The sequence below is a fragment of the Arvicola amphibius genome, chromosome 4 (assembly GCF_903992535.2).
Source record: "Arvicola amphibius chromosome 4, mArvAmp1.2, whole genome shotgun sequence".
Lineage (NCBI taxonomy): Eukaryota > Metazoa > Chordata > Mammalia > Rodentia > Cricetidae > Arvicola > Arvicola amphibius.
The window spans coordinates 85,450,473-85,469,328 of NC_052050.1; the positions used below are offsets into that span (position 1 = coordinate 85,450,473).

The window sequence follows — 18,856 nt, forward strand, 5'->3', positions numbered from 1 at the left end:
TCCTCTTTCTAGAGCCTGATACAATGCTGAACCCAAAGGACCACCCCACCCCCACCCACTGTGCCACCATCTTTAATTAGCATCAAGGCTGCTGAGTTCCCTCAGGTCCCAGACATTGAAAAGCCCCAATGTTTCTGTGTTTCTATTCACCGTGTAACCTTCTACCATGTACCATGTATTTCTAGAGGTCCAGGGAGGTTGAGTGATAGGCACAAAGCCATGAAGTAGAAGGAATGAGAGCTGACCATGGGAGTCAGTGTCAGAGACTCCGTAGGCCTGAGGGAAGTAGGACCAGGCACCTCCCAGGGCTGCCAGGATGGTTTTCCAGGCTGAAGCTGAAAGACTAGCCAGCTATCCTCACTCTTCTCCCTGAGAACACAGTGATGTTTTCTTGATTTGGAAGTCCCCAGGAGGTCTACCAGGCTCTGAAACCCAAGATGTCATAGCTTGGCCTTGTTGTACATGTCAGGGTCTGTGGCAACATGTAGTGAGCCATATAGTCTGCTCCTTCTGTCCTGTAGTAGCCTCATGGGATCTGCAACCTGTCCAGCTCCCTTCTAAAATTCCCAATGATTTCCTATCTTCCTTTCCTTGCCCATCCTCCTAGTGACCACAGATCCTCCGTGTTCAGTTGTCAGTCTTCCCTGAAGGAATGATGGGCAAGTGCCATTGAGTTGGTGAGCAACTCAGGATCCGGGAACACACAGGGCCCCTTTGCATCCACACAGATAGACTTTCCCTGAACTCCCATTGAACTCCCGGAACTGGATCCTCCCAGCACCCAGCCCTGCCCCACCTGGAGTTAACCTGCTGGCTCCCTGGCATTTTAAATGCTGTTTCTAATTGCTATCTCTTCCCAGTAGAATCTAGCATCTATTATATAAAAAAAAGTCTCAAACTAACCCCTCTCTTTCTTCCCCCATACAGCAGCAGGTGTGTTTCTTGAACGAGAATTCTTTTCTTCCAAATGAGTTTCTATTCAATGAAATAGAATAATAGAACACATAGAGAAATGTGTTCTCTCTGTGAGCTTGTGTGCCTATGTACATAAAGATATACAAATCCATGCACTCCTTTGGCTATTTAGACAAGAATTCTAATGTGCTGGGGTTTTTTTTTTGTATAAAGGAATAATATTTCTTTGGGGAACAAAGTTAAGTGCCTTTGCAATCACGGTGTATTTAAAGATCAGCATCTCTCTTCCCTTCTTTCCCCATTCTCCCAAATACCTCAACAGACTACAGAGAAAACAGGTCAAAAATATCAAAAAATATTCCTAGTTTACAGCGTCTCCATCCTTCATTTGAAAGCGTTTTAAAGATATCCCTATTGCCCCGGCACCCTCTCATATTCTACAGGCCTTCGTTGCATAAGCAACTATCCCTACCGTTGCTTATCTGACAGCTCCAATTTACCTTCTGCCTAATATTGCACTCGACTTTGAATTTTAAAACCCTCCTGTTGTTTGAAAGAGATCTTGAAGGACAAAGTCAGAAGCCTGTGTTAGCAACTACTACAAACCAGGAGGAAGAAGTAAGAGTATTTTCCTTTTGTCTGTTTGGCCTAAAGTAAGGAATGGAGGTTCGAGTTTAATCCAAATGCCTTCAGTGATAGAGCCGATTACCCAGAAAAGCATTTCTGTGCCATTCAACTTTGCCTGACTTCCTCATTTACTTCCCATAACTGCAGGTTTCTTCGGACGATGCCTTTTTCCCCTGGATTTGGGGGAAATCCTCCAACATGACAGTTAAGGCTGAATGAGAATTGATTTTCAATGACCTTTCCTCCTCAGCTCCTTTTCCCACTTTAATGGAAAGAAGCCGTGCCAGGCTGCACACGGTGCTGCCTGAGTTTCTATATCCTCAGGAGCCCTTTGCCCCGTGTCCTTCCTCACAGTGGAGGAAACCTGTGCTATAGAGTGCAAGGGGAAAGAGGGACCACTACTGATGGCACAGGCATGGTGTCAGCTTCAAGGGGCCACCACTGGGATTGTCTACCGTCACTCCATGGGGACTCTGCAGTTCCTAGGTGCTAATCTTCCTTCTTCACCTCTGGGATGGCATCACGTTCTGGGGCACTTACTGAACTCTTCTCAACAGGCTGCTTTCTGTGGTTCATTCTGAGAAAGCAGCATGGTGACAATAGTTAATTCTCTGTGACATATGTCATGTGACATGAATTAACCTGACAGCTCACTGAATAATGGCTTTTGTGTAAGGGGGGGGATATGAATATAAGTCCGCATACATGGTATGGCATACGTGTGGAGGCCCAAGGACTACTTTAGTTGGTCCCCAACCTCCACCATGTTTGAGATGGGATCTCCTTGTTATGCTTCTATTGCTTATACCAGACTGGCTTGTCTGCCAGCTTCTGGGATTCTCCTGTTTTGTCTTCCCATCTCCTCATAGGATTGCTGAGATCATATACATTGGTGCTACATGTCAAATTTATTGTTATTACTTTTTTATATACCACTCCCAGTTCCCCCCTTTCCCCCCTCCTTCCTCTACCCCAAAACCACACCACAGAGAGGGTAAGGCCTTTCCTGGGAAGTCAACAAAGTTTGTCTTTATTGAGGCAGGACCAAGCCCCGCCCCACCATGCCTAGCCTGAGCAAGGTATCTCTCCACAGAGAATGAGCTCCACAAAGTCAGTTCATGCTTTAATTATGGTTAGATCCTGGTCCCACTGCCAGTGGCCCCACATACTACTCAAGCCCCTACCATTGTCACCTGCATTCAGGGGGCCTAGTTCAGTCGTATGCAGGTTCTCCAGTTATCAGTCTGGAGTCAGTGAGCTCCCACACAGAAACTTATGGGGATACATGTCTGACTTTTACATGGGTTCTGGGGATTCAAACTCAGGTCCTCATGCTTGGGCAGTAAGCCCTTTTACCCACTGAGCCATCTCCCCAGCCCATGACTCATTTATTTTTAAAAATGACTTTATGACATGAATACTATTGTTAGCTTAAGCTGTAGGTAAGGACACTGCGTCCCAAAGCGGTGAGACACACTTGCTCAACATGGCACATCTAGTTGATCCAATTCTATTTACAACTTGGGGCAGCCAGGCTCTGGAACCGGTGCTTTTAGGCGCTTCATCTGTCGTGGGGTGCTGAATCTGCCTGGTCCGGTGCCAAGTGCCCACAGACATGATCTCACATATCTTCTCAAGATCTGGCTTTGCTCAGCCTTTTGGGAGGCACATGACCATGTCAAATAGCTAGTGGCCGAGGAGCCAGGCAAAGCGTTTTCCTCAGTGGCTAGACGCTGCCTGGGTTTCGAATCTGTTCTCCATTCAGGCCTGCCAAGATGATGAGAACAGGAACAGGTTTCTGCCCTCGTGGAGTCCAGTACGGGAAGCAGGTGTCAATCAAATGAGTCTATAAATAAGGACGTTTCACAGTTGGGTGGAAGGTTGGGGGCGGGCAGAGTAGGTATCAGTCTAGCTGGGGTGGAGGGTGAAAAGCAGGGGGGTGCCTGTATTCCTGTGTTGGAGCTAAGATGGGAGCCACCTAGGGGTAACGGGATGAAGGAGAAGAGCAGGAAGCAGGCAGGGAAAGCATCCTCAAGGAAGGCCTCGGAGCTACAGAAGCCAGGCAGGCACGTGGCACTGGAGCCAAGCTAGCGTGGCTGAACTGCAGACTGAAAGGCCATGCCCTGCAACGAGGCAGAAGGTGTCAGAGGTCCATCTGCTCGAAAGTGCTGCTTTAAATCCCCCCAACCAAGCTATTCTACAGCTTCTTAGGAGAGACGTGCTTTTCTCGTTTCATAGAGCCTGCTGTTAGAAACGTTTTATCCAGACCTTGTAAGCACGGTTTACGATGCAGACAGATTTAATTACAAACACGCTTGCACACCCACCGCCCTCGCTTCTCTTCCAGTTAGGGCTGTGTGTTGCAGAGGCGTGATGCAGGTGGAAGCCCTAGCAAACACTGATGCACTTAAACATGCCGTTGCTCTCAGCCTTCCCAAACACTGAAGCACTTACCCGTGCCCTCGCTATCAGCCTTCATACGCTATTGGCCTTCATAAAGGGGGCTCGTTTGGGATGATGCGTGTTCCTCTCTTGGCAAGCCAGTCTATACATAATGTTCAAAGCTGCCTGGCTTCTGGTAAACAGCCACAGAAGAGTTAACTCCTGTTTTGACTTTCCTCCTCCTTTTTTCCTTTCCCTGGCTTCCAGGAGCAGGACCTTTCTGTCCATCATGGAACTGTCTCATGTGCCCCTGTCCCTCTTCTTTTGCAGGCCAGAACAAAATCTGCTTCATCCCAGGCATGGTGGGACCTATATTAGAGATGACACTTATCCCTGAGGCCGAGCTCAGGAAAGCCACCATCCCAATCTTCTTCGATATGATGCTGTGTGAATATCAAAGGACTGGGGCTTTCAAAAAGGTAAAAAAAAAAAAAAAGAGAGAGAGAGAGAGAGAAAGAAATCAAAGCTGGAAATTCATGCCAGCATCCCTAACTCTCGGCCCATTTTCCCATAATGATACCCTCGTTCCATCTGCCTGTGCTTCATTCGGAGTCTTTGGTAGGACAGGAACATTATTCGTGTGCCCAGAATGAGCTGGCAGATCACATTTGGTCAGTTCCCTCACAGTTTCTGCCTGAGGCCAAGATGAAAACACACTCTTTTGCTCTGTTCTTGTTCCATCCCATTCTTGAGATGTGGGAATCTTACTTCTGGACCCAGCGACTGCCTAAATGTACGTCTTAGGTACTGCTCCTGCCATATCACGCTTGCTTCCAGCCTTGTCTGGCACTTCATTTTCCTGAATGACTTTGAAAATCTGTATTATCTAGAGGAAAAAAAATCCTATTAGCTAAGTGTCACACTCAGCCTGTACTTCAAAGTGGACAGCAAACGGAGTTAGAGGCCTGTCACTCAAGAGGCATCTGTGTGTGTATCAGACCCTCAGGGTTTCCTTCAGCATGTCAGCCAGAACCCACATAAAATGCAAGAACTCTTAGTCAAGTATTTTCCAGTGAATGGGGAAGAGGGCATTATCAAGGCCAAATAATTCTTGAAGTTTGGGCAGGAGTAGAAATTGTCCGTGCCCATAGCAGGCGCCTGAAGCATTCAGTCACTTCCTTGTTTAGGCAGGTTGCTGCCAAAGCCACTGCGAGGCAGCCTGAGTACTTCCCTTACATTTTGATGACCCCATGAGCCCCACCCTCTCATCCAGTTGAAGCTCTATGTGCTGCACCTTCACCCAGCATTTCTGCCTCTTGCTTCAAGCCCTGTCTTGCCTCCAAAGAATCCTGCTTGAAAGACTTCTGTAAAAGACAAATTCCAAACCCCCTTTCCTGGGGGTCCTTAGATGAACCATATTTCTTTTTTTTAATCTGAAAGGTTTTTTAAAATTATTTTTATTTCTTTTTATTGAGCTATATATTTTTCTCTGTTCTCCTCTCTTCCTCCCCCACCCCTTCTACTCTCTTCCATGGTCCCCATGCTCCCAATTTACTCAGGAAATCTTGTCTTTTTCTCCTTTCCAAGTAGATGAGATCCACATATGTCTCTCTTAGGGTCCTCTTTGTTGTCTAGGTTGGGGATTGTGAATTGTAGGCTGGTTTTTCTTTGCTTTATGTCTAAAAGCCACTCATAATACTTGTATATATGATATTTGTCTTTCTGGGTCTGGGTTACCTCATTCAATATGATGTTTTCTAGATCCATCCATTTGCCCACAAGTTTCAAGATGTCATAATTTTTTCTGCTGTGTAAATTTTTTCTCCATTGTGTAAATGTACCACATTTTCCTTATCCATTCTTCAGTTGAGGGGCATGTAGGTTGTTTCCAGGTTCTGACTATGACAAATAATGCTGCTATGAACATAGTTGAGCACATGTCCTTGTATTACAATTGAGCATCCTTTGGGTGTATACCCCAAAGTAGTATTGCTGGGTCTTGAGGTAGATGGTTTCCTAATTTTCTGAGAAATCAGCATACTGACATCCTGTGCCATCTAGCACTCCCACCAGAAATGGAGGAATATTCCCTTTACCCCACATCCTCTCCGGCATAAATTGTCATCTGTGTTTTTGATCTTGGCCATTTTTACGAGTGTAAGATGGAATCTCAGAGTTGTTTTAATTTACATTTCTCTGATGACTATGGATGTTGAGCATTTCCTTAAGTGTCTTTCAGCCATTTTAGATTCCTCTGTTGAGAGTTCTCTGTTTGTCTGTACCTCATTTTTTATTGGATTATATGTTCTTTTGGTGTCCAATTTCTTGAGTTCTTTGTATATTTTGGAGATCAGACTTCTGTTCGATGCGGGGTTGGTGAAGATCTTTTCCCATTCTGTAGGCTGTCATTTTGTCTTGTTGACCGTGTCCTTTGCTTTACAGAAGCGTCTCTGTTTCAGGAGGTCCCATTTATTAATTGTTTCTCTCCATGTCTGTGCTGCTGGGGTTATATTTAGGAAGTGGTTGCCCGTGCCAATGAGAGATGAACCATATTTCTGTCACCTTTCCCTAGCTCATTGTCTCTCAATGGACAGGTTCCTGTCCATCAGAGGCCATGCCTGCCAGCTGGTGTTCCAGCTCCACGCCCTCATCCCCACCCTTACTCTGGCTGGCTGTGGAGCTTGCCAGCCGTTCCCTCCATTCTAGTCTCCACTTACCCTACTCTCCAGCCATCTCCATAGCTACCCTGGATGACTTTGCCCCGCAGGGATATTCTTTATGTATTTCTTCTGCCTGCTGCTTCACTACTTCATTCTAAACTTGGACTGGCCCTCAAGGACATTTCCCAAGTGCCATGTCCTTCAAGAGATCTTTGCTTTTCTGCTCGTTGTTTTGTGTATTGAGGCATTGACTATTGTTTCCTGCCTGTTATTTCTTTGTAAGTACTGGGCTCTCCCTCTACCTCACCTAATCAGAATGGTAATGATGGCCAGGACAGACACTAACTAGCGTTCGCGGTGTGGCAGACATGGTGCACACCTCTGTTTCATTCATGTCGTCTCTCTTCTTACCTTTGAGATTGATAACACCAATGCCCATCTTACAGAAATCAGAGAAGTGAACTTTCGCTGGTAGCTGGTGTCTCAACTGGATGTGTCCAGGTTCTTACTGTTTTAACCAAGAATTGAAATATGGGCACACAGAGATGGCCAGGGATCAGAGAAACAATTCCACAGCAAATCATGCAGATTAGATACACTGTCAAGAGTGACTGCAGGTCACAGCAGTGAAAGAGTCCCAGGGCATGGCATGACTCATATTTGGGGCTTCCCCTCATAGGGGCTAGAGTAAGGAGGGCCTGATTACTAAGGTGCCCTATTACTAAAGTTTGGATGCTTTTCTATTTTGATGGACAGATTAGAGTTACATTTTTCTCCTCTGCCCCTCCTTTCTTATAAAACATCTGATTTTAATCATACTCATTTCTAATTATGAATAGATGTAAAATGGTGAATAAGAATCGTTCCCTCAAAGATCACCTGTAGTACAGTTTGTGCCGTGCAGACAGCTCAAACCAGTGTAGTCTGGATGAAGCCCCTCCCTTCCTACCAAGGTACAGTTGAGAATATATTTGAAAAGAAACTATCTACAAAAGCGTTGTTAGGAACAGAGAAGCATTGCATTTTTCAGTGTGGAGTGTGTATGCACGTTAGTGTAGGTAGAAGTCCTAGATTGCTAGGTACATTGTTAGGAGGGGTGTGTGTGTGTGTGTTTGTGTGTATGGTACACGCAAGTGGAGATCTTAGGTGTATGCACATAGCCCACACTAAGTGGAGTCCCAAGCTGCTAAGCTATTCCTTATGCTTACCTACCCCAGAAAGCACATATATAGACTATGGCAAGGCAGAGCTTACAGTACACAGGTCAGCATGATTCCCAAACCCATGCTCTGCCCATTGAATATCCACCCACCAGTATTTTCTAGTAAACACCAGCTGAAGGAATGAAAGCTAGTCTCTAGGGCAGTTCTTCCTCTAGAGCATTCCATGGAACAGCCATCTAACAGTACCCTCCAAGGATAAATATTGCCAGTGAAAGGCTGTGGGGGGCACCACTGTGCATTGTAATCCTCTTGGAGATTCTTGGTGCACACCAACCAGGAGCTGACTCATTGCATGACTAACAGGGCCTGTTTGATTTCTCAAGTTTACTCAAGCAAGACATATCTATTGTGCCTGTCATTCTTCCAAATCCAGCTCTAGAAAGAGTGATTCCTTAAGGGCCAGGGGACTAGTTTGCTGCTATGGTACCTTCATAAGCAGATACTCTGAATGCCCCTTTGGAATACCCATAGCTCCCAGTTGCCAGAAGGACAAGTTTCCCCTTTGTAGTTAGCCTGAGCAAAAATCAGGCAGGGGAATGCAGATGGAGAAAAGAATTCCACTTTATCCTTTGGACTGGAGCAGCCTGGAGATGAGAGCCCAGAGTGAGTATCTGAAGACAATTTATGATCAACTGCTATTTAAGGAAGATGGGTCTAGGAAGCCTGGGGACACCTGAAGGCACATGACATTACAGGAAAAGCCATCCTGCTTCCCTTCAGAGCCGTACCTCCCATCAGCTGACACCTTGGAAGAGGTCCTGCACATGGGTGTATAGAAGAAACATCCCTGTACCTAATGGCACGCAGTGTGCTAAACAAGATCTGGTGGCTGTCTGATTGAGACCTCATTGTTAGCATAGTTCCCAATTGCTTCTCCTTGCTGCTCCCTTATCAAAAGAGACAGGACAATCAGACTGACTAATGGGGCAGGTGCCCTTGTGCAAACTATCAGGAATGTTTGATGGGGACTCAGCTGGGAGAGGAACTGGCCCAGGCGCATGGCTTTGGGCTCAGAGCAAGTGACTGTGGAAAGCTGTCCTCTGCAAAGGAGGCAGGCAAGGCCCTGGTGAGCTCCCAAGCAGCCGTGATAACCCCTCCCCCCAAAAAAGCAGAACCCAGATTGGGGTCTAGATCTCCAGTGTAAACCAGCCTAAGAGCATCATTGTCAAACAGTCTGAGAGGAGAGAACCCCCTGCCCTTCTTAGAGAACCAGCTTTCTCAGAGGAGCTAGGAGAACAGAGATGAAAAGGAGACTGACCCGGGCCTCTGCTACCAGTTCATATCAGGCTTTCTGGTCTAGAACAACTTGCCTAGTCCTTCTGTGGGTTCTTCCTTTGCTTAACTGCCTGAAGAGATCCTAGATAGCTCAGGCTCTAGGCTTCAGGAAAGGCTATGCTGTTTCCGGGGGCCATGGTTCATCTACAGAGACCAAGATTGGCTCAAGGGTATTATAATAGGCTTGACTGGAGTGAGTGGCATGTTAGACTCTGAGTGGCACAGTTGGCTGGGGGTTAGGAGAGGGCAAAGCCCAGGGGAAGTCTCTCTCTCTCTCTCTCTCTCTCTCTCTCTCTCTCTCTCTCTCTCTCTCTCTCTCTCTCTCTCTCTCCTGTAATTCCTTGGCCACCTCAAGGCCAGATTGTCCTGTCTCCTGCTCTAGCCCAAATCCCATAGGCAAACTGATAAGTACAATTGATGGTCTCTTCATAAGGGCCTCCTTCCTTCCCAGACCATTTCAGGACTCCGTCATTGTCTAGGATGGGATGCCCCTCCCTGGTATACTCTGTGAATCTTTTGGTGGGGAGGAAATGTGAATAAGAGGGGCCCTGGATTGGTCCCACCGTGGCTGCTATGGCAGGAGATACCATTCCCCTGTGAGAGGAAAACTCGTTATGTCCTGACAGTGAGGTGCAGTCCTAACACTCACCCGGTGTAGAGATTTGTTAGTAAACCTTCTCCACACTATACCAGGAGTGTCTACAGACCAAAGCTGGTCCCTCTGCCCAGAACTCCCAGCATCTACACAAAATGCAGATGTCAAGTCTTCCATCCAACCACATTTCTTGAAAATGGCCTCAAGCATAGGGAAAGGCATTCCAGCAAAGGAAAAGGCATTCCAGTGAACAGTGAAGTTTTAAAAATAACCCTTATTTTTGCAATATAGTCAAAGGCAAGAGAGCAAGGAAGCATCAAATAGACAGTTCTAAAAGTTATGGAATGCCAATCATTGCTGAAGTGATGCCCTGTGGTCAAAAGACTGGCTACCTTTCAGATCACTTTTCTATGGAAGAAAAAAAACAAAGACTCCCTGGGTAATGGTGGAAAGAAGGTGGGGCCCTGGGCTAGAATGTGTGGAGAGACCATCTAAGGAGATTACAGAATGAGACTATGTCCCGGTTGGCTGAGTACTAAGCCCCTAACAAGCAGGAGATACTCTAGATTCCTGCTAAGAAGAACAACATAGCCTTTTGTAACAGTACCTAGCACCATGCTTGTCCACAGTAGGAGCTCAGGCATTGCTGAATGAATTAGCAGATCAAGAAGCCGGTTCAGCAGGTTCTACTGAGACTGAGTCTTGGCATGGAGTAGGCATGGTGATTTCAATGGTTTGGATTATGAGTGTAGCAAAGATAAACTCATGTGTGTGTTCTGAACACTCCTGTATTTTACAGCTGGTGAGACGGACCCACTGCCTGGAAACTGAGCTAGTCTGGGTCTCTCCAGTTCCGTCTCCTGACCTGTATGATGGGTATTATGCCATTGCAGGTTGCCAGCTGAGCTCTTGGGAGGATGTACAGGGTCAGTTAGAGACCAGATCAAGAAAAGACTACCCTGGTTTCCACAGGCCTCCCTTGTCACATGACATCATCACCTCCAATTTCCTGTCAACCCCGCCTCTACCCACCAACCAGCATTTTGTTAACCAAGGAGTCCAAGGGCTGATGGACAGCTTCATCTTTGTTATCCTTTGACACCCAGACGTGTAACACCCTGGCCCCATTAAAGTCAGACCCAAAAACAGGAGAAAGCACTCTTGGTCCCTAAACTTCCTGTTAGAGGGACAGGATTCCTATCAGAAAAAAAGTCTATCAAACACGATCATAAACAGCTGGGATACTGGACAGCAGCTAGGAGGGGCAGCAGAAGTGGAAAGAAAGTCTGGAAAGCTAAAAGAGAGGGTCATTTGAATCATTTCTCAAGGTTTACACGAGACCCCTGTAAAATCTGACCTCTGCTAAAGTAACTTATTCCCCAACGAAAACACCCTTGGGATGGGGTGCGGAAATGGCAGAGGGATATAGGTGGGAAGTCGGGGGTGAAGGTGGAACCAATTTGGACGAGACGCCACATCCTACTTGCTGCATAATGGCAGCGTCAGTGGCAAGACCTGTTCCAGTGACATGCCAGAGCATGTCTGGGAAGGGTCGTAGCCCTGGGTCTAACCTAGAGAAAATTCAGCCAACCTTTGCAACCCAATACAAAGGGCCTTAGGTTCTCTGAGTCCTCATTTATAAAGTAGTCATTGTCTATCCTCCCTCTGCTGCTGTAAGGACTGCATGAGATTACCATGTCAGTGGCAAGGACATGTCCATGCTAGTCACTGTGAACACTTCCTGAGCATCCATTGTACCCCAAGCACCAGACTTGGCCTTGCATACCTGTAACTTCTTAACACTGCTACCAAGAAGCAGGCGCTGTTTCAAACCTGCATTTGATGGAGAAAAAAGGTGACATCATAACAATCATTTATCCATAGTCGTGTGGCCAGGGAAAAATATCAAAGCATGATTCAAGCAGTTCTTTTGATGCCAAAGCCCATGGCCATAGGCAACCCCAAACATGGCACAGGATGTGTCTGTCAGAGACCTTAACTCTTCCTACCCAGCCCGGAAGGCTCAGGAGCTGTGTGCCATCTCTGGCTCTGCCCCCTCCCTAGTACCCTGCAATTTCCCTCCTGACAGGCTCTTTTGTGACCCCGAGACAAGTGCTTATTTACCCCTATCCACTGCTCTGCTCCAAAGAGCCGTTCATCTCACCAAGAGGAATGGTGCCAGCATTTCCCAGAGAACCACTCAGACAACAATGACAAAAATGCTGTGTTTCATGCCCAGAGCCACTTTCCAGTAGCAGTCAGCTACAATAACAGCAACATTACTGGCAATCACAGGGCGAGCTCTCTCGGTGCATGGGAGCTCATACACGGCTGTTGAGCTTTATGCCTAAACCTCCTCTACCCCTTATGGCACGAAGATGCCGTGGATGCTGCGGTGATGCTGTTTTTGTTGACAAGGGGTTGACAAACTACAGCCCCCGCTACAGCTGTTTTGGAAACACAGCTTTATGGGAGTCGCCATGCCCGTGAGTTTCTGTGCTGTCTGCTGTTGCTTTTGCACAATGGAGCTGAGCGGTTGTGACAGAGAGATTCTTAGGTTGACTCTGCCATGAGCATGCAAGTAGAATTGCAAGGTCATAAAAGTATCAGGATAAAGATGGCTAGCCTTGGGATGGGGGACAGCAGATGCACCAAGGCACAGTTCCACATCCTTTTCCCCTAGCGTCCTGCCCTTGGGGACATTTATCCATTGGTCCATTGCAGACCTATTGCAGAAAATGTTTGCCAGCTCATGGTATAGCTTAGTTAATGGAGGCCTAGAAAGACCCTCTAGTTCTTCAATGTGGTATGTGATTGGAAGGAGGATCCAAAACCTATATTCACTATTGCTGTGCCACTACTGCCCCAGCATCCGGTGGAAACAACTTAACATTGGGAAGATTTATTCTGGCTCATGGTTTTAGACAGTTTCTGTCCATCACAGGAGGGCATGCACAGCCCAAGCAGGTGTTTTACACAGGCTGTTCACATCACAGTAGGCAAGGAAGAAGAACACGACAGGAACCAAGGCCTGTGCCACCCTGAAAGGCTAAGCTCATACCTAGTGACCTATTTCCACCTGCTCTGCCCACCTTCCATGAGGTTCTGCAGCCTCCCAAAACAGCGCCACCTGCTGGGAACCAAGCATTCAATGCCTAAGCCTGCAGGGGATTGCAGGTTCAGTTGCCCCTGACAGAGCCTGGTTTATACTCATCATCTTTGGGTTTATTTCTTTATGTTCTTAATACAGAAAACATCTCTAAGTATCACATCCATCCCCATCTCCTGACATTGGGAAATAATTAATACAGACAAAATGCTTACCAAGATGTATCCAAAAGGGGCAGGATTCCTTTGCAGCCCATCCCCCACAAGACAGCCCCCACCATGTCTCCCTCCTTCCTCCTCTCGCTCCTTTCCTCCCTTCCTTTATAAAGAGAGGAATGGGAAGGCTCCAGGTAAGGCTAGATCAAGGGACTTCTTGGCTGGATGCTTTCTTTTCCCACCCTTCCTCTCTTCCTCCCTGAAGTCCCTGGTCCAGCAAGATTCCTCACCCCCCACTTCCGCAGCTTTGCTCAACCAGTGCCCCATGGGGAGTGCCCTTCCCTTCATATTGCTCACAATGCTACCCTTTGTCCTAGGTCTCTCTTATCTCTTTCAGAAAGCCTTCTTCAGATACTGGCGGTTTACAGAAAACTCCTTTGTGCTTGTGCTAGATCAGGATGAGCTTTCTAGGCCTTTCCGTTGACTCCGGACACCCTGAGCAGGGGAAGAGTGGCATCATACGAATTGTCGTTCAGGGAATATCTTATCCCCTCAAGATTTTGACTCAACGGATCTCATCCTTTATACATAGGAAATAGCTTTAAGGGCTCCCACCATTCATCTGAGGTCTGACACAGCCCTGCTTCATCTGGACTGATAAGTGACACTCCTGGAGGCTGGGCCAGGCCAGGCATGGCTGATCTTCATGCATTATTGCATCCAAGGGTGACTTTTGACCTCCACCTCTCATGGGGTATTATGAAGAGTGTGTGAAGAAGTTGTATTAGAAACCAAGTAGCCCAGATGCCTCTGTTGATCTCAAAGGCCTTTGCCAAAGTCCCCCTTCCTTTCTATAGGTGCCAAGTTCATCAATAGCAGTAACTGGGAGGAGAGATGGGCTACATGCTTGAACGCATTCTTCAGAATATGTATCAAGACACTGCAGACTGTTTTGAGTTACAGTCTTGTAGAAGAGATGCAGTAGGATGCGTCAAGACGGTATATTGAATAAGCCATGATCCCCACTGAGAAAAATGCTTCTTGACATGGGCACTAGGGTGAAAACATTCTCTGATTTCAATGTGACAAGATTTGTAAGAGACCTGGAAGGATACTTGATTTCTGGCAACTCACCTGATCTCTGCCTTTTGCTACTGTTAGCAGTCTTAACTCCCTGAGAACTTGAGATCTGCTATTTGCTTTATATCTTATTTGCTTTATATATTATTTGCATTTTCTAGCAATCTTTCCACTGTAGGCAATAAAAATATATATCATTCTCTGTGTGTGTATGTAAACATGCTCAGACATATCAACTCATATAAAAAGGAAGGCTTCCAGGGACTCAGAGTGGTATCTCGACCCCTCCTCTCTGCCTCCTTCCATGGAGTGATTCCAAGCAGAATCACAGAATCATTGTTGTCACCATTAGCCGCCTCAGGCTTACAACATTCCCTTTCCATGTTGCACACCAAGATTGTCATTGCTAAGAGTTCCAACAGAGTCTCAGGTGAGATTCACTGGAACAACCTGAGTCTTTATGACTCCTGGGACATTGAGTGTTGGAATTCACTGATTCTGAGCTAGCCCTACATCCTGGTGTCCATATTTAGCATGAAAGAGGTATCCCTAGCCTGCTTGAGCCCCATGGACTGACATTAGGTCTGGTGTGATCCCCAGACTATAGAGAAGGAATGCAGGGTAGAAATGATAGCTATCTGTGACCATGTGCCATTGATGCAGGGCCTTGCGACCTGCCTCTGTACATGCTTGGGATTCCCTTCCCTCTCTTTCTTTCATCTTCCTGCCAGACTTCTATTTACCCTTGGAAAGCAAGCTCAAATGCAAGGGTGAATGAGAAGCACTCACCCTCTCTCCTTTCCACGTCCCCATCTTCAAGCCCTCAACCCAAGTCCCTCCCTGCCACCCTCTGAACACTCACAGAATGAGTAGAATCCTCTTCAGTGTTGAATCCACGGGTCCAGGCACCAGAAATGGGAGATAATAGTGACTCCCTAGAGTTGTGCTCCCCTAATGAATCAACCTATTCTGCACATGGCCCCCCTAATGCTGATATTGTTGATCTTCATCCACTTTTTCAGTTCGAAAATGAAATCATCCTCAAGCTGGACCATGAGGTAGAAGGAGGCCGGGGCGATGAGCAATACATGCAGCTGCTGGAGTCCATGTAAGTTCAGGCTGGAGGACCAGAAGCCTGTGATGGGTTGGCCAAGGGTGAAGGGCTCCGACTAGAGCGTCTTGAGAAGCTTGTCCTCCTGGGGAGACTCTCCCAGCATGTCACGGTGCTGAAGTAACTGGTTTTTGTTTGTTTGTTTTATTTTTTTTAATGAGGAACTTCACATTTCCCAGGAAGTAGCCCTGCTTTGCTATTGGTGGGATGGGCTGGATAAAAAGAAACATGATTGTGTTGGCAAGAGAAAAGAACCCGCCGGTGTGAAAACCGCCTCTTTAGATCTGAAGTGTGGAGGAATTACTGCCATTTTTTTCCTTTTCTGTTTTTTGACAGATTTGATAGTGAGCAGCTTACATTGTGTGTATCTCTGGTCAGGTTTACTGTCTTGTATCCACATTTCACTGGGTGACCTCCTATTCTCAGGAAAATAGGCACATTGTCATTGTCAGAGTGTGCCAGCAAGAGCTGAGCCATGCAAGACTTTGTGTCCATGCCGGAGCAGGCACCGACCCTGCAAGACTTAGTGTCCAAGCCTGGAGCAGCAAGCACTACACAGGAGACAACATTCAACATGACTAGACTTGAAGTCAATACATTTTTGTTTTGTTTGCAGAAATGTTAAGCTATAATTCACATACCATGCTGTTTACCCAGAGTGCACTGCTCACTGGCTTAGTGCATTTACTGAGATGAGCAACCACTATGACAATTAACATAAGATTTTCATGACCCTGAATTCCTCAGGCACATTTGCCTAATATACCTGTGCTTGAATGTAGCAGTCCACTCCCCATTTCTGAGCCCCATGCAGCCATGACCGCTTTCTGACTCTGGATTGGCTGTTATGGATATTTCATGGACTGTGGTCATTTGTGATCCACTGTTCATCCATTTTTGTCTTTCGATAGCCAGCTGATGGTTATTTAGGCTGCATCTACTTTGTTCTTAGATTGACTCTGCTATGAGCATGTAAGCATAGTACCTTAGTGTAGAATCACAAGGTCATCAGAATATCGGGATAAAGATGGCTAGCCTTTGGAGGGGACTGCAGATGCACCAAGGTACAGCTCCATGTCCGTTTTTACTGGCAAGCAGGAGGGCTCTCACACCTCTACATCCTGTGTCACCTGTTAATATCTGTCGTATCAATTATAATCACTCTGGCAAGAGTGTGCCGAAGGCTCTTGTGCTCTGATCTCTATTGCCATAGTGACCGAGGATATTGAACACTTTTTCTGGACTTACAATCCACGTGTATCTTTCAGGGGGAGGAGAAACATGGCATTGAATCCTGGTTCCTGCACTTTGCAGTTGCCTGACTCTGGGCAAACGGCACCACCCCTCTGACCTCAGTATCCCCATTTCTAAAGGGAGAACAATAAGCTCCCGTGGTTATTTTGAAGAGTGAATAATTAGGGAGCATCTAGTCCACAGCAGGTACCTGTTTAATGAATGTGCTCAGGTCCCTCGGCCTGGCTCCCAGTTCCTGTCATTGGCTGCCTGGTAATTGCCCTGCCTGAGAGGCCTTCTCTCGAGACGTAGGAGGATGGCCAGGCATCCCAATTTCCTGTCCTCTGTGTTCACTGAGGCTATGGTGTGGCTCTGCTTTTGGCCTTTTTCCTCAACCTTCTTTGAATATTTGCCTTTCATACTTAAGGCAAACAAAAGGCTTTGCTCTGGCCTACCGTCATGGTCCCCACCCTGCCCCAGTCTTCATGGTCAGAGCCAAGCAGGAGCATTGGAGCCCCCTGGAAACGTGGTCTCAGTTGGCCCTGGCTTTGTCTGATGCTGTACACCAGTTTCCTTCACCCTATATTGCAAACCTGACCCATGAGGCAAGAGTTGGGAGAACCGCTGGAGAATATCTGACTCTCCGGGTGCAGAAATCAATGCTTAAAGTTCTGAGAGAAAAAAAATCTAAATATTGACCAGAAGCTGCACACGCGCGCGTGCGCGCACACACACACACACACATACACACATGTTTGCTCTGGCTATTTCCATTTCTTTAAGCAGAAGGAGCCCCATGGCAGGCTTCAGACTACCAGCGGGGTTCGCAAAAGTCTTTCTGAGTGATTCTTTATCAAAAGAGTCCTTGGCAGTCAGGGAAATTAAAGGCAGCTCATTATTTTCCTCCTGAGATGGAGGTGTGAATGATTTTCATACAAAATGTATCAGGCCAAACCCTATAATCAGGGCCTCCTCAGATTGGCCAAGGACCCTGGGCCCTGCTCCTTCTTCTATCCTCCCTGAGACTCAGTTTCTCTACCTATAAATTAGAGGTAAATATAGCCCACCCCTTATATGTTTGGCCAGGACTGAAAGGGAGGTTCTGCAGGGTGCTTCTCATGATTGCTTTTCTTTCTTGACTTCTTTTGGTTTTATTATTAGCATGGTTACCGCTGTCCAGTGGATAATGCAGTGGATAAAGCTGCTGTTGTTACTAGCACCCGAGTGGAAAGTAATGTGGTCCTTGGAAGCCCTGAGGCTGCTCATTTTTCTCCAGTGTGGTCACCTCAGTTCCTGGAGCGCTTCCTTCTAGTCTATTGTTCAGGGCCTGAGCTGGTTTAGAACCTCTACCGACAGATCCAGTCTTCCGGTACAGCTTCGAAGTTAGATGGTACTTTTGTGACTAAAATGGGGCTTCCTGTCCAATGCCAGCTATAGCTTCGAATCAAGGGACAAAGCTCCGACATGGAGAGAGGCTGAGTCCTAAGTCCTCACACACCTTTGTACAGTACACAGGTACTACAGGCTTAGACCACAGTCTTCCCTGCCCTCAGAGTTCTCCTGCAATGAATGGAATAATGAGTCTCCTCCCTCTAAAGGCCTCCCATGCTTACTGTTTTAGTTCCCATTCCTTGAACTGCAAACCAATAGTTTTAGAACAATACAGGTTGGTTGTGTGGTTAGATGGAATAGTGATATCTAACCACTGAACTCACCAATCCCCTACAGTGTGAGCAGCCTTCCGGCTTCACCCCCCCCCCAAAAAAAAACAAAAGACACCAAGACACTCAAGATAAATCTTTTAAACCCTTGGGTCTACAGGGTGGCCCAAAGACCCTATAGCATTGGAAATTAGGTAGCAGGGTCTCAGACCCTAGTCCAGAGTACTGAATCAGACTCAGGTAAAAGAGGGCTCGGATGTTGTCCTTCCAGGCTGGAGTGTGCAAAGACAATTCTAGAAGTCTTCCCTAATGCTGGCTAAACACTAGAGTGCCCTGGAGAGCCTAAGAACAAAACATTGCTGCCCAGGCCTTCAGAGGTTTCAAAGATTTGGCTTCAGCTAGGCAGGGCTTTGTGAAAGTTGCCCCTAGATATTCTAGCATGGTGCAGGGCTGAGAACTCTTGCTCTGGCCAAGCCTGGACCTAGGCATGCCCTTTGCCTGGAATCCCACACCAAATGCTGGACGGAGCCTGACTGAATTGTTACCAGGGTGGAGAGCAGGGCTGGAAGTGGCTGTCTCAGAGAAGTAGGTACAGCTGCAGCTGAACCAGACAGCTGTAAATCCCGGACTGTTTGCATTGCTGGTTGAGAGCCGGGAACAAGTGCTTTGCCCAGGAGAAGATGGATGGGCCCGATCCCAGCTGCAGTTGGAGACGTCACCTCTTTGCAGTGTGGCATGGTTTCCGGAATGAAATGACCCTCTGAAGTGCTTGTTTTGTTTTATATATATATATATATATATATATATATATATATATATATATATATATA

The 18,856-nt window shown here is 46.8% G+C and overlaps 1 protein-coding gene across 1 annotated transcript in view; it reads left to right on the forward strand.

Annotated features, from left to right (window-relative positions):
* Positions 1–18,856, forward strand: part of Dock2 (dedicator of cytokinesis 2) — a 414,772-nt gene that overhangs the window by 343,407 nt on the left and 52,509 nt on the right. Inside the window, exons 33-34 of the mRNA XM_038325610.1 lie at positions 4,255–4,403; positions 15,044–15,129. Coding sequence (XP_038181538.1) covers positions 4,255–4,403; positions 15,044–15,129 — 235 coding nt within the window. The remainder of the gene's footprint in view (positions 1–4,254; positions 4,404–15,043; positions 15,130–18,856) is intronic.